The sequence below is a fragment of the Haliotis cracherodii genome, unplaced genomic scaffold, assembly GCF_022045235.1.
Source record: "Haliotis cracherodii isolate W230 unplaced genomic scaffold, xgHalCrac1.p SCAF_10, whole genome shotgun sequence".
Taxonomy (NCBI): domain Eukaryota; kingdom Metazoa; phylum Mollusca; class Gastropoda; order Lepetellida; family Haliotidae; genus Haliotis; species Haliotis cracherodii.
In genome coordinates, this window is record NW_027266265.1 from 48,177,368 (window position 1) to 48,199,800 (window position 22,433).

Here is a 22,433-nt window from a genome sequence, read left to right on the forward strand (position 1 = left end):
CTATTATAAAAGCAAACATTACTACGCCCTCGTCTGTCCTGAGAGATTGGTGACAGGTTCCAGATCACATTTCGTAATAGCTGACAGGAACATTCTTAAATCTTATCAACAGGGGAGTGTTAAGGAGCCACGCCTGTATCAATTCTATCAGTAGCCACTTGATTCCCGGTGAGGTAGGACATCCTTCTCCACTTCAGTGTTGCGTGAGAAGCTGTTCACCTGCACTCACACAGAAGGCCGAGCTCTGGCACGGCCTCGAGGTATAACAAGCTCCGGGCTTAGAGACCGAGCTCTGACATGGCCTCGAGGTGTCACAACCTCCAACCTAAGACACCGAGCTCTGGCATGGCCTCTAGGTATCACAACCTCCAACCTAAGACACCGAGCTCTGGCATGGCCTCGAGGTATCACAACCTCCATCACAGGAGACCGAGCTCTGACATGGCCTCGAGGTGCCACAACCTCCACTCTAAGACACCGAGCTCTGACATGACCTCGAGGTACAACAAGCTCCGACCTTAGAGACCGAACTCTGACATGGCCTCGGGGTATCACAACCTCCAACCTAAGACACCGAGCTCTGGCATGGCCTCGAGGTATCACAACCTCCAACCTAAGACACCGAGCTCTGACATGGCCTCGAGGTATCACAACGACCAACAAAGGAGACCGAGCTCTGGCATGGCCTCCATGTATCACAACCTCCAACCTAAGAGACCGAGCTCTGGCATGGCCTCGATGTATCACAACCTACATCACAGGAGACCGAGCTCTGACATGGCCTCGAGGTATCACAACCTACATCACAGGAGACCGAGCTCTGACATGGCCTCGAGGTATCACAACCTACATCACAGGAGACCGAGCTCTGGCATGGCCTCGATGTATCACAACCTACATCACAGGGGACCGAGCTCTGACATGGCCTCGAGGTATCACAACCTACATCACAGGAGACCGAGCTCTGGCATGGCCTCGATGTATCACAACCTCCAACCTAAGAGACCGAGCTCTGGCATGGCCTCGATGTATCACAACCTACATCACAGGAGACCGAGCTCTGGCATGGCCTCGATGTATCACAACCTCCAACCTAAGAGACCGAGCTCTGGCATGGTCTCGATGTATCACAACCTACATCACAGGGGACCGAGCTCTGACATGGCCTCGAGGTATCACAACCTCCAACCTAAGAGACCGAGCTCTGGCATGGTCTCGATGTATCAACACAACCAACACAAGAGACAGAGCTCTGGTATGGCCTTGAGGTATCAACACAACCAACACATGAGACAGAGCTCTGGCATGGCCCCAACCTCCACAAACAGCACATGAGATATCCTAATTCCAGGCAATAACTCCCACGAACTGATCCAATTAACAGACTCTTTTCAGTAACATTGAGAATCCGTGACAGAATGAGGCAACATTGTTTACTTATCACAACAAATAATACAGATTTGTGTTAAATATGATTTTTTTTGTGTGTTTGCATGCAATATTATGAATATTATCTTTGAAATAGATATATGAAGTCTTTCAAGAAATTAAGTTCATCCAGAATGAAGATAAACACGTTTCAAAGACCAACGACAACATCAGCTTACGAAGACTGCCATCATTCTTTCTGTCAGCGTTATGTTCCGGTACCTCTGCCTGTCATACTCCGCCTGGTAGGCTGGGTCAGCTGGGCCCCAGTCGGGCTTTGGGCTCATAGGAGGCTGAATATTCAACATATAGAAAAATACAGTCAAAGGAATACATCCCTCACGTACCAAGCAATGGTTACGTACGAACCTACATGCACTGATTTAAACTTTACTGAAAGTACTTATACATCAACGGCTCATGCCCCTCTCTCTCTCTCTCTCTCTCTCTCTCTCTCTCTCTCTCTCTCTCTCTCTCTCTCTCTCTCTCTCTCTCTCTCTCTCTCTCTCTCTCTCTCTCTCTCTCTCTCTCTCTCTCTCTCTTACCTGATTACCAGTAAACATGATCGCGACCACAACAAACACTGGAATCGGTGCAAGTGGCAGCAGTGAAATGAACCAGCCCATCACTTCAGCCCACACGGGGAAAATGTAGCTTTCATAAGTAAGCCGGTAATGATGTATGAGCGACTGCAAAAACAACAACTGAAAGGAAAGACGAGAAGTGCTGTTACAATTTTTATCCTAAAAACTCTTTTAATGAAGGAACATGATAAAACGTTGTTATCGAACTCAAGGTAATGCATGATGATAGCATCAGAACTTATATAACAGTCGTAATGTTTATTGTGACGTTTACATGTTTGCCAAGCCTTTTGTGTGCTCACATAGAAAAACATGGCGCTGCTACACAAAGCTAGTTACCTAATCTATATATTTTAATCTTGTTTATTCATAATCATATTAACATGAGTCATTAGCAGGATGTGTTAGAGTTGACAAACTACAAGTTTTATAGTAGACATGAGGAGGACATTTCCAAATTTGACGCATCAGTGACAAAAATGATGCCAGATGCAATTCCCTATTTTGACTTGTACCATATATTCCCGTGTTTTTTCAGATGAACAATTGACTTGTCTTTGCATGTGTTAGTGATGGGTGACACCTGCGGGGCAGGATACGCGCACCTTTCGCGAACACCTAGTATCATCACTATTTGATCATGTAGTCGAAATCGTAAAATCGTACAATAGATTTCTATTTCTATATGGTTTTGTCGCATTTATTCAAAAGACCTTAATATTAATAAGTCCAATACACCCTCCCCTCTGACACATACATCGCCAAAGTTATCAAGCATCAAAGACAATCCTGAGTGCACTACAAATTCCTTATGAATGTTCAGGCACTCTTGGGGGCGGTCGGGTAGCCTAGTGGTTAAAGCGTTCGCTCGTCACGCCGAAGACCCGTGTTCGATTCCCAACATGGGTACAATGTGTGAAGCCCATTTCAGGTTCCCCCGCCGTGATATTGCTGGAATATTGCTAAAAGCGGCGTAAAACCATACACTCACTCACTCACTCAGGCGCTCTTGACATTACCAGGATAAGGAGAGGCAGTACGAAACACCAGATGAACTTCAAGACGACAGGAGGTCGCAGACCAGTCATCATCTTGATGTCTCTGCTAAACTGATCCATACCTGAAATATAACATTCATTGCCATGGAATTATTGTTGTCTGTGATGTTGTGACTACACAAATACATCTACGCGGCGTTTGAATAAGACTACAGTGGTAAAACAATACAAATGTATGCCATTTCCTGGTCACCTTAAGCAGTTCTCTGTCTCTGTACACTTATGGTTGGTTGGTTTGTTGTTTTACGCCACACTCAGCAATACTCCAGCTATATGACGGCGGTCTGTAAATAATCAAGTCTGGACCAGACAATCCAGTGATTGATACCATGAGCATTGCGATCAAGTAGCGCTCTGATTACGACTGGCGATCAAGTAGCGCTCGGATGGCGATCTCGGTGATCGAGTAGCGATCTGACGGCATTCTTGGCGGAGCGCCACGGATCTGCAGGGAAATCCACAGGCGGCGACCTTGACCATCAAGGAGATCAGTTACAGATAAGATAGCGATCCATTAACGTTTCTGGAGATCTTAGCGCTCTATATGGCGATATATGGCGATTTGTAAGAGCGACACAGAGCGCCGGTTAATGGAATGAGGGTATACCGATTTATAGTACTAGCCCACTGAGAGACCATGACGCAGTTTAATATGAATACAACACTCAGACACGGCATACTGACTCCGAGCCGACAGTCTATATTTTAGCTCCTTAATGCCAAGCACCAGACAGGGTAACAACAAGTACCATCTTTTTACGCGGCCGGGGATCGAACCCCGTACCTTCCGCTCTCCTGGCGGACGCTCTACCACTAGACCACGGAGGCGGTCCATCAGCAGTAAGAGCCGAGAGGTGACTTAAGCGTGTTTCAGTTCACATACCATATATCCATCCGACTGTCAGGAACTGGAGGAAACCAAGTAGGAAGAAAGAAAGCCTCATAACACTGACATCGACCATAGTGAAAAAGTACACTCCGCCCTAAATGAAAAACAAAGATAATACACAAAGCATGTATATATGTCCTACAATGCATCTTGTTGAAACTTTACCCCTAATGACTTTGGTATGGAATCGAGAAGTATATGTTGTAGATCAAATTTTTCATTATTTAGTTATATATTCAGGGTGTATAGGAATGCCTGACACTACAAGGTTCATTTGACCACAAGGCGCTGGCGATTGTCCTCTTTGCCTGTGCAAAGTATATGGATGCCATTTTCAATCCAGTAGAGAATATTTGACGTTTTGTGTCAATAATAATAAGATAACAATAAGATAACGATGTAATCTCATCAGATTGATCTGAAAAATATATATTGTTTACATGACTGACAAAGCCATAAGTGAAATTTATCGATTTTATGTTTTGAGACAAATATAGTGTTTCATCATTAAAAATACAAAGTCTTCAGAAGACCATTTATTGGGATTTTGTACGGAGATTAGGTATTTTTCATCTACAACTAAAAAACAGATTTATTTTAAGTTAAAACTGTGAGTCTAAATCAAAATTAATTTTGTGAGAGACTTTTTTCTCTCCACAATCTAAAGTATTTTTTTAAGTATATTTCTCGGACAATTAATTCTGTTCGATAATTCGTGTCACACTGAAAAAGAAAATAATATCCAAATACATGAGATGTCATCAAATGAAATGTAAAGGGTGATGATCTATTTTACCTATATGGTAGTCTCCTGCTTAAGATAGTTGCACCATAAACAAGGCGTTGCTGTGTGTTTGCATTGATAAGCAGTGAAATATTGGTGTGTATAGCAATTCCTCCCTCTCATTCCCATATCTTGCTATGGAATAATCTCCCTACCGCATCAGTTGTTTACCGATAAGGGCAGAGGGCATTAAGGAGCAAGGTCAAAGTGTAAAGGTCAAATAAGGTCAAAATTTAAATAATCGCAAACATCGGAGCACACATGTAAAATTTCATTTCTTACTCCTCAAATACAAAATAACATTAATACATTTTGCAAAAAGGGTCAGTGTGATGCTCATATTCGTCCATGCTGTGGTTGGATTTTCAGTGATCCATTCATATGATATTCGTTTAAGTGGATATATGTATTGCATTTAAAGTTACTTCATTGCTAAACGTTAGATAAAAGGTTGCTGTGAGGAGTTTAGCCTTACCTTGGCAAGGTAAGGAAGGGTTAAGAGGAAGGAACCGCCACAGATGGCTGCGGTGATGGCGAGTCTTATCAGCCGAGATCGGCGAGGCAAACTATCAAGCACTGCCGTTATTACAACCTCTGCACCAAGGACCTGAAACAGATTCGCAGTGTTACCTGTATATCTTCGTATTGTATGTGACCGCCTCCGTGGTCTAGTGGTAGAGCGTCCGCCCGGAGAGCGGAAGGTCCGGGGTTCGATCCCCGGCCGCGTCATACCAAAAGACGTTAAAAGATGGTACGTATTGTTACCCTGTCTGGCGCTCGGCATTAAGGGGCTAAAACAAGGACTGGTCGGCTCGGAGTCAGTATACTGTGTCTGAGTGGGGTATTCATATTAAACTGCGGCATGGTATCTCAGTAGGCTAGCACTATAAATCGGTATCAATCCGGACTAGTACAAGCAGCCACACAAACACACACACGTACATGCACGTCGCTATATAAGTGCAATAATCTTGGACGCGACGTTAAACCCCATTTCACCTCACCTCACCTCGTATTGTATGGCGAAATGGAACATCATGATTGAACATTTCGAACCAGGGACTTTGGTCAAACAAGAATACAATGAATGACTAGTCTAACCTCCATTGTAACGTTTGCGTGGGTTCAAGACGGGATATGAACAATTTTAGCATCTTTTCTGTAAACATATATGTGGCACGGTGGTCCGGTGGTCTGAGGCCGTGAAATCCCGTGTTCAGGGTTAACGTCCTTACATGGGTTGGATTCCCAGATTCAGCCTGTTTACGATCTACCCGTGAAGATATCCCATGCTTGCTGTTAAAGGCGACTAACGTGATTGGGTGGTCAGGCTCGCTGACTTGGTTGACTCATTCGTTCGTGGATCGATGTGCATGACGTTAATCAAAGGATTGACTGTTTCAGACTCGATTATTTAAAGACAGCTGTCACATAGCTGGAATAGGTCTTCATAGGTCTTCAGCAACCCATGCTTGCCGTAAAAGGCGACTATGCTTGTCAAAAGAGGCGACTAACTGGACCAGGTGGTCAGACTCGCTGACTTAGTTTATTCATGTCATTGTATCCCTATTGCCTGGATCGATGCTCATGGCATCAATCATTGGATTGTCTGTTCCAGACTCGATTATGTACAGCCGTCATATAGCTGGAATATTGCTGAGTGCGGCGTTAAACAACACAACAACAACAACAACAACAAACATGTCAATTTTAATAATCATACACGGATAAATAGCTCAGTAATTCATAAAAGTGAGTGAGTGAGTTAATATTTAGAGTCACATCGGCAATATTTCAGCCATATCGTGAGAGTAATTCATAAAAAGAAGGCCCGTTCAATATCACTGTCGCGACTGCCATTCTAAAAGTAATTAAAAAGGCCCGTTCAATATCACTGTCGCGACTGCCATTCTAAAAATCGGATCAGAATTCTGTGAGTGCCTTTACCAGCCATCATAGAGTTTGATTCATTCATACACAGTTTCAGATTCAGGAGCCTTGTAATTTTAGATGAGATGTCGAAAATGTAAATGGGTGAGTGACAGCAGCTGCTCGTTATTGCTTCTGCGACGTAAATTCGTTACTTGTAATATTAAACAAGCGTGAACGAGTGGTTCTTCCAGTTGTAGTTTTACAGAAGTGGTTGTTGTGAATACTGATTAGAACAAAAGCACCACAAAAGTCACACGTAGATTAGTATGTGTTCCTGGTGTGGTATCGGATATATGCTGTACCTGTATGTTGACTCCAATCAAAAGAAACATGAAGAAAAATATAAAGCACCAGAAGTTGGGTACTGGAAGATGTGCAATCATTTCCGCTATTGCAACGAACACTGCTCCAGGACCTGTAATAAAATATAACATTAATTAGTATATTTTGAAGTACAAAAAAAGATGTGAGAAAGATTGATTGATGTTAGTTGAAATTCTAAACTCGTATCTGTAGATACATAGAGAATACTGCACTCGTTCTTCTGAGATATAGAGAATCTCACCCGAGTGTCTTTTGATATCAAATATATCAACACGAGTTGATAAAAGTGGAAAAATTCCGAGGCTTGCCGAGGATTTTTGACACTTTTATCAACGAGTGTTGATATATTTGATATCAAAAGACACGAGGGTGAGATTTTATTTATCATCCAACATCATTCTTCCAACTTTTTCAATTTGTAGACAGTAATTAGCAGTGTTTTCAGTGTAAAAAGTACTGCAAACAGCTTCAGTAGCAGAGCCATTAGTGATGTCATTTGATTGTGACGTCATGGTAACCAGTGATGTCACAATGGTCTGCAAAACATTGTGATGTAATTTCATTGCAGCGATATCTACAGTGTAGATATCGCTTGATCTCACCTAAGCGATATCTCCTGTGGGAGCCAGTTTTGGATGATAAATGATTGTTACAATAGACAGAATGTGGCATCTGGCCGCATCAACCTGTGCAACTCGCAGCAGGATCCGATGACTTGGAGTTATGTTCTCAGAATGACATTGATTATGATCCAAGGTCTTGGCCTCTAGGACCTAAGGTGCCCCTCCTACCCAGTGATGTTACCGAGAGTATGATAATAATTTGATAATAACCCTATTTACTCACTCATTCACTCACTATCTCACAAACAATATATACGATGCATCTGCAAAACTTACCCGAATCTATTACTTCATTTATCCCCACGCCTTTAGTCTGTGCAAGAGCCCCGAAGAAGCCAAACATCATAACACAGGTAACAATACCCAGGACCAGCGTTACGCCATAGACTATAAAGGAGTCTCTAAAAACAACAAAAGCCGTGATGGATCATTTCGTATGTCAGTGAGAATACCTGTTCAAAAATAAATTAATCAAATTAATTAAATTAACTGTAAAGGATGTCTGAAAGCAATAGAAGTCGTGGTGGATCAATTGCTATGTCATTGATAAAACCTGTTCATAAAACTAAATCAATTAAATAGCTTCATATTTATATGGTGTGTTTTGCATTATTACTTATATTTTAGAATGACAGATTCAGTCATCGTAACGACTGGCCAAGTATCAGACACATGGGACCAAGACGTCGACATGAGAGCTGTATATTTTACAAATAAAAGCCACAAAACCCTTCCCGCATTAATTTGAACTATCTGCTAAAATAGAGTCCAATGTACGGTTCTCGCTATATCACAAGCAAGTGTGTGGAATATACCCCATGGACCAAGTAATGAAGTTGTTACTTGAGTTTCCCCAAAACACGTGCTTATGACGTTGCCTTTTCGAATTTCCAACAGGTATCATGGACATGTAAAACATGTTATAGAAATGTGATATTCATGTGTTCAGCCCTCTTTGGTGACGCCTAGGTAAGGTGAAATGGGGTTTAACGTCGCGTCCAAGATTATTGCACTTATATAGCTACGCGCATGCCCGTGTGTGTGTGTGTGTGTGTGTGTGTGTGTGTGTGTGTGAAGCTCCTTGTACTAGTCCGGAATGATGCCGATTTATAGTGCTAGCTCACTGAGATACCATGCCCCAGTGTAACATGAATACCCCACTCAGACACAGTATACTGACTCCGAGCCAGCCAGTCCTTGCTTTAGCCCCTTAATGCCGAGCGCCAGACAGGGTAACAACAAATACCATCTTTAAACGTCTTTTGGTATTATGCGACCGGGGATCGAACCCCGGACCTTCCGCTCTCCGGGCGGACGCTCTACCAATAGACCATGGAGGCGGTCGCTAGGTAAGTTTATAACTGATGAAAATACAGCTGACCTCAGTGCTGAAGAGGTGAAGCGTTTGTAGCTTGCCAGGGTGCTGATGATGCCTGTTGCCATCCCTGTTGTATACATTGCACTGAGAAATGCAGAGCTCCACGTCTGAATGGAAATATAGTCTCATGCAACAACTGAAGATGGTATGATGAATTTCATGTATATGAAAAAGGTCAACGAACGTTTATCGATTATTAATTAACTGTAGAGTTATATTTTACAATATTCCAGCAATATCACAGCAGGGGACACCAGAATTGGCTTCACCTTTATAACATGTAGAGCCCGGGTCTTCGGCGTTACGAGCGAAATTTTTAACCACCGCTAGCCCTTCGTCCCACGTGTTTCTTCTAACCAGTGTAAAATTTGAAACATGTAACATGACAACGCCTTTCTCTGTGTCTTCATGTGATCTGGTACCAGACAGGAACCACAATTGTGAAAAGGGGTGGGTGGGGTGCACACTCTACAAGACATGTTTGTTTGTTTTGTTTTCCACCTATATGACGGCGGTCTTTACATAAACGAGTCTGGACCAGACAATCCAGTGATTGACATCATGAGCATCGATCAAAGAACTTGGGATACGATTACATGCATCAATCAAGTCAGGGGGCCTGACCACCCGATCCCGTTAGTCGCCACTTACGGCAAGCAAAGTCTCACAAGACATGACGTGAAAATGAAACATACTAGAGTGACGGGTTGACACGTTTACGATACAGAGGGCTAAAATTAGGGGTGCGCAACCTATACACCCACCCACTTCTGGATGTAAGTGTTCTAAGGCACAGCAGGGTTGCGCTTCCTAAGTTATGTTTGGATCCGCTGATTGTGCGTTCGAATCCAAAGTTCGTCTAAATGGTTATCCTCGAGTTAAACCAAATAAATAAATAAATGTCTGAGACACTTTTTCTTTTTGTGATTTAACTGAAATATGTTTCAAAGCGGCGTAAAACTGCACTCATTTAAACACGTAAAGCAAACCTTACCTGTACGTCCAAAAGACGGTCCGCGGAGGGATAGAAGAGGTACCTCACACCCTTCAGTGATCCGGGTAACGTCATGCCTCTTATAAACAGTGTCAGAAGGAGGACGCAGATGAGTGGCACCGTGACGAACACCACCTGGAGAGACGGTCAGTCTATTTTGAACAAGGGACTTACTTGTGTTAATAAAATCTTTATTGTTAAGCTCCATGTCAGAGGAAAAGGTGTATATCTTGACGCAGTGACTGAAGAAAATATCCTGTCTGCAACAACAATCAATCCCAGGGTGCTCATCGCCTGGGTCATCTTCCCGAGGCAAGGAGTTAACTGACTGAAAAGTCCAGTTTCCACCCTTGCCGAACTAGGCTGGGATTACTGGGCTCGATCGTAGCGCCACCAATGGCTGTTTCTAGTGATGGCCCTTCTAAGCCTCTCCATGGACCATTCAGATTCCACCACTCGTATCACTTGCGTTTGCTTCACACAAAATGGTGGCGCCCAGTCAGGACGATCTGATCGATAACCAAGATGTATATTGTGATAAAACGGGTCTTACATCGCGAAATGCATCAAATCACGCGAGCACATTAATTAAAAACATGAAAAGATTTGAAAAATATCTGCTGACAACGAGTTGGCGGTGCACATGCTTTGCAAATCCTACAATCGACCGAAATCTGCACCACGGTTTACGAACCGGAATTCGATTTCGGTGCGCGATTTTGATCGGACTATGCATAGACTCATTAGTCCAGCCAAAATGTAACTCCATAATACCAGCCTAGTTCGGCAAGGGTGGAAACTGGACTTTTATAGTCAGTTACCTCTCTTGCCTTTGGAAGATGCGCCTGGGTTGGATGACCCACACGAGTACAATGTGTTGGTCCCATCCTTGTCATTTAACAAGCCAAGCGTGCTATGTTGTGGGTGCAAATAACTAATGTAATGTACATACCTTTCCAATAACCTTAACTCCCCAGAACAAAGCAGCAAATATGAGAACCACGGTGCCGAACCTACATCCGACCAGCTCCCACTGAAGTCCCCCGGGGTCTTCGATTCCAGAGGAAATTTGCAAGACTCGATTACTGCAATATAAAGGAAATAAACACATCTTCATTTTATTATCTAATGAGCTTACATGAATATACCTGCATGTTACAAAATTCAAAATAGGTGAAAACGCACACGCTCACACACGCACACGCGCTCACACACACACACACATACACACACACACACACACACACACACACACACACACACACACACACACACACACACACACACACACACACACACACACACACACACACAAACCGCCATCTAAAATCTATGTTAAAATAAAGTTAAAGTATGATCTGACTATCATTCTGTATTAAAGAAATTCAAAAATAAAGGCGATAATATACATTCTTTCAAGTGTAGGTAGATAAATGAAAATAAATATATTAGGTTAAATCTAATTTCGAAATATCTTGCAGAAATATGTCACTTTTTCTACCCTTCAAATGAAGTGTTACTGCAATATTAGCTAACAATCCTATGAAATGTATAGTTTGCTTCTATAAAATGGTCATTGATAATAAAGAATAAATAGACCTGAAAGCTCAAAGATGGTCAAAAAGAGATCAACTGTAGATCTTGCCTAAGCAGTCACGTATGCCTAGTTAGGTGAATATGCATATACACGTCATTTGTTATTTGCGTCACGGGCAGTTTTCAAAGTTAATTTATGTTGTTATGACCTTGACCTTTAAAGCAAGCCATTCACTCATCAATAAAGATGACATCAACATATACACAGTATATTCAATGTATATTCAACATTTTAACGTTTTAAATAAAAACATACCTTGTTGGGAAAGGAGTGTCTTATGAAAATCCTCTAAACATCAAAATTAATGTATGTAAGCGTTTCTGAACAGAAGGCGTTGACGTGAAGGCTGAGATGGGAAAAGTCGCCAGTGGAAAAATGTGGAGCTTGACACCGGTAACACCGTTTTAATCTTAATGTGTGAACGAGTTACAAAGGATTGAAAGCTGCCTCAAACAAGATTTCAGTTATATCACGTCGTGTCAGATTAATTGGGGAAGAAATAAAAAATGTTGACACAAACTTGTCATTGCGGTTCGACACTTTATAACACAAAGGATACCAACGACCGCGGGACTAGTGCTGAAGGCCAAGGATAATAATAATGGTGAATCTAGGATTCTAAACCACAAACTTCGGATCCTAACATGGCTAAGGGACGCAACTCTGCACATCTATATCCACAAATGAATACTTCTAAATGAAAACAATAACATGATACTGAAGATGTCTACATTGTGCAAACATCTATTCCAAATCATAATACAGAATATTGCCGATAAACCAAGTCGGCATTCATATGCCTGTTTTTTGTGTAAACTGTTAAAGTGCCTTACTTAAAGTATTCTAGCCCAGGGGTCGACGGACTACCAAACACGTAGGAGTCTCCACTCGAATTAAAGGGTAGGGTTTGACCTTCGACGCATGATGGGGTGTTCCAGGAGTTACTGCAGGTTGACCATGGCAGGACGGTGGACCCTGACTGGAAGAGGTAGTACATCCCCCATGACGGGATGACGCCAAACATGGGGTGAAGCACTGCATTCACGACGACCATTCCCACGCCTACACCTGCAACAAGGCAAATAAGAATACAGTTTTGACAACGACCACTCATGTCCCTACCTATTTCTGCACCTGCAACAAGGAAAAATAAGAACACGGTTTTCAAAATTCAAGATTAACATATCGTTAATATTAATGTAGTTTCAACAAAATCAGTAATGGTACACTCGTGTCAGTGGATTTTCTGGCTCATCGATCGCTTGATTGGCTGACATCGCATGGCAGTTGTACTAATGTGTTGGGTTCTACCGGTCGGGCAGGACATGCTTACCCTTCTCGCCAACACCTGGTGTCATCACTAATTACCAGTGGTCCATTCATATAATTTTCACAGCTATTTGCCCTTGCCAGTTTTCATAAGACCACCTCATGCCCGTACACACGCCTGTAGGGGCGGTCGGGTAGCCTAGTGGTTAAGCCGCTTGCTCGTCACGCCGAAGACCCGGGTTCGATTCCCGGCTTGGGTAAAATGTGTGAAGCCCATTTCTAGATTCCCCCGCCGTGATATTGTTGGAATATTGCTAAAAGCGGCGTAAAACCAAATTCACTCACTCACTCACTCACTCACTCACTCACTCACTCACTCACATGCACCTGTACCAGAAAGGGGGGACAATGTTATAACGACTATCCCCAAACATGTACGAGGAATGGGCAAATAGATCTGACCCTTACTACGACGGATGTACAGAACACCTTTAACACTATTTCATGTGGTAAGTACAATGCTGTCCATACTTACAGACTGCATTTAAACCAAATACACAACCAGGGCCCACTTGCACCAAGTGATCTTAGCGCTAAGACTATCGTTAGCCTATGTTAAAGTATGGGAGTTACGATCATCTTAGCGCTAAGATCGCTTTGTGCAAGTTGGCCCAGACAGCCTATTTCTGCAGGCATCAAAGTGACGAGATATTCTCTGTTGTTGAAAATGGTTACCGAGCTGTCATCAAATATCTGAACTGAACTCTGCCAGCCAGCCATGCGGGCATGTTAACATGGTGTCGACCTCGGATGGGCTTATGTTGAATTATAATGATCAACCAGATGACTCAACTCGGTCCATCATAATGAGGCTCAGAACTTTCAACCACCCCTTATCGTTACAACAGAGCGGGAAGAATACCCTGCGTGCGTCATGCTTGCACCGGTAGTGAACCGTCAAACACAAACCTATCCCTGTAACGGGGAAGAGTGAGTGAGTGAGTTTGATTTTACGCCGCTTTTCGCAATATTCCAGCAATATCACGGCCGTGGACAACAGAAATGGCCTTCACATATTGTACCCATGTAGGGAATCGAAACCGGGTTTTCGGCGTGACGAGCGAACGCTTTAACCACTAGGCTATCCGACCGCCCTAACGGGGGAGAAATACAGTTTATCTTAGCGACCACCACATAGAGAGGCGCTGCAATGACCGTATTTGTACACTCCCTATGACAAATTGTGGTTGGAAAAAATAGTAAAATAGTGTTGGATATACACTGTACACCTGGAGCTTGATTTGACTGCACAACTGAGCACTTAGTCTGAGGTGTTACATAAATGTCACGAAGCACGTGATGGAATTATGAAACTCAACGCCAGGGAATAATCAGACTTGATTATCCGCTGAAAAGGATTCCATTTGGCGTGATGCAACGTATAGGAGACATACATCACTAAATCACCCAGTCGTTACCTTCACCAGAAAATATATGATTCACAGACTGATTGTATTTTTTATTAAAAATGTCAAATACCTGCTCAACAATGAGAGATGAGCCTGGAACAGACAAAACAAAGGTAGTTTGCAAACTTGAATTTGTGAAATCTACAGATGACCGGGTACAAATTCATTTCGCTACATATGTATTTAATATCTGAAGTGTGTTTGTTTGTTATTTAACGCCGCACTCAGCAATATTCCAGCTGTATGACGGCGGCCTCTGAAAAATCGAGTCTGGACCAGACAATCCAGTGATTGATAACATGAGCATCGATCCACGAACTTTGGATTGATGACATGCATCAACCAATTCAGCGAGCTTGCTCGTTAGTCGCCTCTTTCGACAAGCAAAATATGATTCTGATGTACTTTCAGATTTGTTTTCATGACAATGAGAGTATAAATGGTACATACGTTTCATGAAATAATGCTTACCAGATAATGAGAGTATAGATGGTACATACGTTTCATGAAATAATGCTTACCAGATAATGAGAGTATAGATGGTACATACGTTTCATGAAATAATGCTTACCAGATCATGAGAGTGAAGATGGTACATATGTTTCATGAATTAATACTTACCAGACAATGAGTGTGTAGATGGTACATACGTTTCATGAAATAATGCTTACCAGATAATGAGAGTATAGATGGTACATACGTTTCATGAAATAATGCTTACCAGATCATGAGAGTGAAGATGGTACATATGTTTCATGAATTAATGCTCACCAGATAATGAGAGTGAAGATGGTACACATGTTTCATGAATTATTGCTTACCAGACAATGAGAGTTTAGATGGTACATATGTTTCATGAAATAATACTTACCAGATCATGAGAGTGAAGATGGTACATGTGTTTCAAGAAATAATGCATACCAGACAATGAGAGTTTAGATGGTACATATGTTTCATGAAATAATACTTACCAGACAATGAGAGTGTAGATGGTACATGTGTTTCAAGAAATAATGCTTACCAGACAATGAGAGTGTTGATGGTACACGTGTTTTAAACAATGGTTGTGCCTCTTTAAATGCGATCTTACCTCTGAGGAGTGGACTGAAGTTCCAGATGTGGGCTGGGCCTCTGCCGCAGAACTGCCCCAGACTTAGATCCATGTAGAAGATGGGGACTCCGATCAGCAGGAGAAAGATTGCGTACAGGATCATGAAGACAACTGGGGAGTAGGACACAGTGACAGAGTGAGTGAGTGGGTTATGTAACAGCGTGTCAGCTTGATGAACTTGTCGCGGGGGATAAACGTTTACCACTTCCACGAAATGGGATATGGTGTCCGCTAACGTTTGACAATTCAGCTTTCAATATTATTGAGAATAAGACATCAAAAGCTCAACATAGATATTGTGTTCCAAGTTTTAACACCCTGTTTGAAGAATTATGTAGAACGTCAACGCCAGAGACTAACCAGGCTTGATTATCCCACGAAACAGATTGCGTTGGGCGTAAAATGTCAAAAGATCAAAGTCGCTCTCGTAATTCAGCATTTTAATTTAACACCATCACACACACACACACACACACACACACACACACACACACACACACACACACACACACACACACACACACACACACCTAACCGTATCAAATAATCCGACCCTTATGCAATGGAAAAATGTTGACCCTACAACAGGCGATGAAATAGTCAACAAATAACTAGTGAGTTAATGTTTAAAGTCACATCGGCAATATTTCAGCCATATCGTGACTAACAACAAATAACTAGCCAATTGGGAGAGCTAATAATAATTCGAAATAATTTTATGAGCAATAAGCACAACACTGTTAATATTGGAGTAACCCTGAGAAGCCAGTAAGTAACCATTAGCCGCGGTGAGTTTAACAGTCGCAATCGGCAACTACCATGTAATTAATGATAAGGTCATCTGTAATTGACATGAACCCGCAGATGAAAGACGAGAATCACATTCCACGTACTACACGATGCCTGTGATAAGTACGTTAGCACTGCCAACCAAACAACATAGGTCTTTCTATTGCACAGTGACAGAATCTTATAAACTAGATCCTCCTCACATGCGCAGCCTGGAAGAACTTCACCAGTGCAGCTATTGGCCGTTGAATCTATGGTAGCTTTTGGTTCACGATTATAAAACTATACACGCAATTCCATACATGCAGTCATATGCAGATAACTGAGGTCTCACGGTGTATTCACAGTAGACATGGATCTCAAAGGGATAACCTGTTTACGTTGTGAATGGTTATAAGCATCTAAGCTAGGGCTGGGACGGGTAACCCGGTTACCCGGCTCGAGTGGGTACTGAGTAGGACCAGGGTTCCCACAGGACTACCCGGACCCGTGGTTAGTCACGTGATGGAAGGTAACTAGAACTCTATGGTTACACTACAAGTCACAAATGTTCTCATTTCTTTCTGACCTTGCACCCCTTCCTTCTGACTTTTCATATCATTGAATAAAGATATAACTTGAGTCAACTTCAGTGTATGCATGACCAGATTGTTTAATACAGGTATCTACGTTTTGCCAGTGCTATGGTAAAAAAATGCTCTTGAGACCTACAGTGGGTATCCGGGTAGGGTCGAGTAATAGGGGGGTGGGTACCCGGGTAGTAAATTCGGACTAGTCCCAGCCCTAATCTGGGCATAATAGTTTCTTGTATATCATCCTCAGATCACGCCCATCTGAATAGCTACTACAGCTGATGATGTCACGTGGCTATGATCATTTCACTAATTTAAATTGGCCAGGCTATTTCCAAGGACACACGTTCAACTAATGCTTCTCTATTGTGTATCGGGTGTCCAACAGTATGACACGATCCAAACCGTGGATCAATTAGCATGTTAAAGCATATTTACACGTTGGAGTGTAATACGGTATGAACTGCCCTTTCGCACGGGGAATGATACCACTCTCCGTTGTAAATGAAATACAGTAAATATTGGCTGAGATTAATTCGAGCATACGACTACCAAATATAAGTAGTTTGATTATGATTACATGCCCAACGTGCATTATTATTACCTACATACCTGTATACCTGTTTATTCTGCCGGGGCGGACGAGTAGCTTAGTAGTTATAGCGTTCGCTCGTCGAGCCGAAGACCCGTTTTGATTCCCGACATGGGCACAATGTGTGAAGCCCATTGCTGGTGTTCCCCCGCCGTGATATTGCTGGAAAATTGCTAAAAGTGGCGTGAAACCATTCTCACTCACACTCACTTTAATTCTGCCAGAATTATTTCACGCGAGTAACTACGTATTGACTACATTCCTACATGTACCTATCTTAATATTAACTACATCCTTACGTTTATATACTTTGCCTTTGCATGTATTTGCATGTCCCTATTTGATAGTGATTCCTAAACTCATGTTTATGATATGGTCGGAATCGCATAAAGTACTCTGTTTGAAGCAGAAACTTCTTGTTTCTTCGCTTGTTTTGTCGCTTCGTACCTATTCCAACATATTCCAACGTCTACATATTTGTTTAACAACAGTGTGTACATTTCTACGTGTATGGAGTCTAATATGTCTAAATTATAAAATGTAAGAACATTGTTGTCTCCTTTCCGACACTTTAAATTCATTAAACATTGTTTACATTCATAAATGTAAGTGGCTTAATATGTATTCCTTTTGTGGTCTTTATTCATATTATGTACATTTCTACATATTACATGACATTATGTACATTTCTACATATTACTTGATATTATGTACATTTCTACATATTCCTTGATATCATGTACATTTCTACATATTCCTTGATATTATGTACATTTCTACATATTACTTGATAGTATGTACATTTCTACATATCCCTTGATATTATGTACATTTCTACACATTCCTTGACATTATGTACATTTCTACATATTCCTTCAGTTGACATTATGTACGTTTCTACATATTCCTTCAGTTGACATTATGTACATTTCTACATATTCCTTGATATTATGTACATTTCTACATATTACTTGATATTATGTATATTTCTACACATTCCTTGATAATACGTACATTTCTACATATCCCTTGATATTATGTACATTTCTACACATTCCTTGACATTATGTACATTTCTACATATTCCTTCAGTTGACATTATGTACATTTCTATATAGCCCTTGAAATTAAGTACATTTCTACATATTCCTTGATATTATGTACATTTCTACATATTACTTGATATTATGTATATTTCTACACATTCCTTGATAGTATGTACATTTCTACATATCCCTTGATATTATGTAAATTTCTACATATTACTTGATATTATCTAAGTGTCTACATGGAAATATATACCTTAATCGTGTCTATGGTGTTATATACCTACGTATTGGTAGCTTCATATACGTCAGAAACTTAATATTGCCTATGTGTCCACATGAATGAATGAAGTAAGTGAAGGATTGGCATCTTTATAATCTGCAATGTTCCCTGAGCCGAGAAAGATATAAACATGAGCAGTACAATTTGGGCACTCACCTCCTCCGTTCATGTAACACAAGAAGGGGAACCTCCAAATGAGACTGTAATCTGTGGTGATGGCCAAAGCGGCCATAATAAACTCTGCATTACAGGCCCAATGACCCCGCTCCATGCCTTGTGAAACAACTGCCTGTTCCTTCAATTCAAAGCTAGTTACATGAGTAGACACTGCGGGTTCCGATGCAGTAGACTCTTGGGTTGTTTGAAGGGGTTGCTCTTCTTTTGCAACTACCTTGCTTGGAACTGTACCTTCCTTGGTCTCGAGGTCCGCCATGTTTTGTATGTCTCCCTCATCTGCTGACATGCAACTTTGTACGTCAGGGTGAAACAGTATTTCCTCAATTGAGCTCTTATCCAATTAGGTATTTATATCGTCAAATAAGGATAATTGTCCGTTAAGTTCTCTTGGGCGAAAGGCCAGATTAGAATGTGCCCGTTGACAAACTGACCCCCTGTTCTAGATTTGTCAGACAGCTTATAACATTTCTGGTTAAGTGCACAACAAAACTATTACCTCCTATTGGGGATGGAATTGTCCATATAAAAAGAACAAAATCTGATTGTAGCCTTTAGTCAGACAGAACAAATGTCGTTTTTTTTCTATTTGAAAATATAAAGTACATATGGTTTTCATTTCTTCATTGAAGATTTGTTGTGCGAAATTTAACTTTGGAGTAAGATATCACAGGATACCACGAGAATGTAGCACTCCAGCTTGGTTGTAGAGACTGTTGCAAATAGGTCACTGGTATGCAAATAGGTTTCGGCTTAAATATAATGCAATCAAAAGTGCAGTTATTACTTTCAGCAACCGTAACAAAGTAGTTGATGCATGTAATGTGTATCTTGGTGACTCTGATTGTGTCATGACTGTGCTCTTTTATTCCTTGTTCCTTGGCCCAGTCATCCAAGGCGCCGTAATTCGTTGTGCAGCGCTGCGTCCCTTGGGCACACCAGAAACCTATGATTGTGGGTTCGAATCTAGGTTCGACCCGTTTCTAGGTTTGTCAGCACCATATCCGTGTGTCTTCAGCAGGGCTCGATTCAACAATCTGAACTGAGGGGCAAATGAAAGTATACCAAATTTGTTTTTTATGTAATTGAAAATGAAAAGAACTATTGTCGAAATTTATGGTGTCTATTTAAACATCACTCATTCCTGCAACAGTTTCTAAAAATAGATTTGTAGGTTTGTAATTTTGTGATCCAATATATTGATTCAATGAAGACTGGAGTAAGTAATGAATTTGCAACCATATGGCTCTTACCAGGTTTGAAATGTTGTAAATTTGTGCCGAAAACAGCACATTTATTGTTTTTCAATGATAAAATATCTAAGATACCTATCAGCAATTATGTATTATTTTGGGTTTTTTATTTTTTGAAACGTTTTTATATTTTTTTTAAATATAAGCCGTTCTATCTTTTCGTGATAATTTTGAGAAGAGGGAAGAAATTAAATCAATTAGAGTCATACTTGATGTAAATGATTTTGTTACAATGTGATCAAGTAAGAATGATTTTATAATGACAATCCCTCTAAGTGGGTGTGTCTTCTTTGAGGGATGGACCAGATGTATCTGGTCAGATATGATGACAATGATGTTTCAGCTGAAGATCTAAAAGATCTACTGAGTCTACACCCGCAATTAAATTAATAATAAAGTAATTTTCATGCTTAGCGTAAAAAGACATTGAATTTGTTCATGAAGAAAACAAGATTTGTATAAATGATGATTTGCATGTTTAACTGTATCTGCAACTTTGGAGGCAATTAAGAAAATATATCTATCTGATCAAAGTATTCCCACCCGAGTGGAGCTCGACTGTCTTATTCTTACAATGGGCATTGTCCTGATTCCTCCACTGTCTAACATCTGACTGGACGACAAATGCCTCTCTGACATATGAGAGACGCTGACACGGTAGTAAATTGTCCGGAAGAATGTCAGTTTCTCGGATGTAGTGCAATGTATATGTAAGTTATTTCCCATCGACCACCGGACCAGTAACACGACCATATACGACATGTACAGTTGGAAAGTACGCTATGCGCAGTGTGGAATAAAGCTATACGTACAACACGAACAACCATCCCAGTTTATAATGCAAGCATTATACATACGCAACCGGCGTCCTCTTTAATGGGAACAATATTACGAATTCTATAAACTCGTATCAAAAAGCAGTGTGGATCCATGGTAACGGGAACTGCAATACACCCGCAATCACATTTAAATTTATACCGGATCAGAGTATAATCCAACGGGCAATAATCCTTTGTGGTGGTGGTGGTGGTGGGGTGGGGTGGGAGGGCTGGGGGGTCAGAAGGAACGTCACTGTTCCTTGTTAGCAGGTTTCTCCTTTGCCATTACAACTCACAGGGATACGAGTTGATAGGACGTTGTGTAAATGACTTTGGCATATACATCAGGATTTAGAGTCATCAGGTGTGTGAAAACGTTTGAGCGAGAACAGCTAGAGTCATACAGTGACCGAGGAGGAGGACGGGTTGTAAATGGCTATATCTTTAAGCAATAAGTTTCTTTAACGATTTATAAACCCCAGCGACGTGACCGCATTGTTTCGTCAGTCTTTAAGCTCATAATTCTTCCAATTTGTATTGTGCTTTCTTGCGAACACTGTTTGTGAAATGTTAGACTTCCTCATTGATAACATCTATGTAAAAATTGGGGGTAAGACAGTTAGGCAAGAAGTAGGCATCCCATGAGCACCAATTGTGCTCACCTCCCTGCTGATATGTTTCGTTATGCACATGAATCGGAATTTGAACTCTTCTACTACCTTGACGGGTGTACCATGTAAATTATTTGGGGTTTTTTAATATATCAAGCCATTCTCAAGAAATGTCAGGGGCGGTCGGGTAGCTTAGTGGTTAAAGCGTTCGCTCGTCACGCCGAAGACCCGGGTTCGATTCCCGATATGGGTATAATGTGTAAAGCCCATTTCTTGTGTCCCCCGCCGTGATATTGCTGGAATATTGCTAAAAGAGGCGTAAAACCATACTCACTCACTCACTCACTCAAGAAATGTCATCAACTTGACTAAAATTATCAGACAGGGTAGAAATTATTCATACTTGAACGCATTTTTTTGTTGAAATATTTGTTGAAATGATGCAATTCAACATCAAGTATCATATGTCTCAACTAAATCGGAAAGTAAAATATTATGTTGTTTGTTGACGCGTAATTTTTTATAAACGATTCTAGGCATTCCAGCCAATAAACCAAACTGTATGTTACATATATTGGTGTCCAAGTACCAGACTTATTGACTGTAGCTAATTATATAGGACGGTAATTTGATGGCTCAGGCTTTGGGAATGATAATGGCAGTTCGGGGGCTGATAATGAATGTTATCAGCTCCTGTTACATACTGCCAAAGGGAAGTATGTAATTCATGATATTAAATATTTCGTTATAATTATTATCATATTTTGAATTGACCTTCTTCTTTTCTTGTTGCTTTTGATACTTCTGAAACTTGTGTCAAAGGTAAAACTCTTACAGTGAATGAGCAGAATTCTT

General features: G+C 41.1%; 1 protein-coding gene across 1 annotated transcript; it reads right to left on the minus strand.

Annotated features, from left to right (window-relative positions):
* Positions 1-1,276: 1,276 nt before the first annotated feature.
* On the minus strand, positions 1,277-19,261 carry LOC139454466 (sodium-dependent dopamine transporter-like). The gene is made up of 13 exons (XM_071236185.1): positions 18,879-19,261; positions 15,420-15,551; positions 12,425-12,659; positions 10,947-11,079; positions 9,995-10,129; positions 9,004-9,107; positions 7,899-8,023; positions 6,978-7,090; positions 5,219-5,350; positions 3,954-4,053; positions 3,032-3,132; positions 1,974-2,132; positions 1,277-1,721 (listed from the first exon to the last, which is right to left on the minus strand). The coding sequence occupies exons 1-13, from the start codon at positions 19,183-19,185 to the stop codon at positions 1,599-1,601; spliced, it is 1,899 nt and encodes a 632-aa protein (XP_071092286.1). The 5' UTR covers positions 19,186-19,261; the 3' UTR covers positions 1,277-1,598.
* Between the last annotated feature and the right edge of the window lie 3,172 nt (positions 19,262-22,433).

Excerpts from the sequence above, each read along its gene's own strand:
- LOC139454466 (XM_071236185.1), bottom strand. The coding sequence starts at position 19,185 with ATGTCAGCAGATGAGGGAGACATACAAAACATGGCGGACCTCGAGACC. Across the intron at positions 15,552-18,878 it reads GTGTTACATGAACGGAGGAG|TTGTCTTCATGATCCTGTAC; the intron begins GTGAGTGCCCAA and ends CCTACTCCCCAG. Across the intron at positions 2,133-3,031 it reads TACTGCCTCTCCTTATCCTG|TTGTTGTTTTTGCAGTCGCT; the intron begins GTAATGTCAAGA and ends CTTTCCTTTCAG.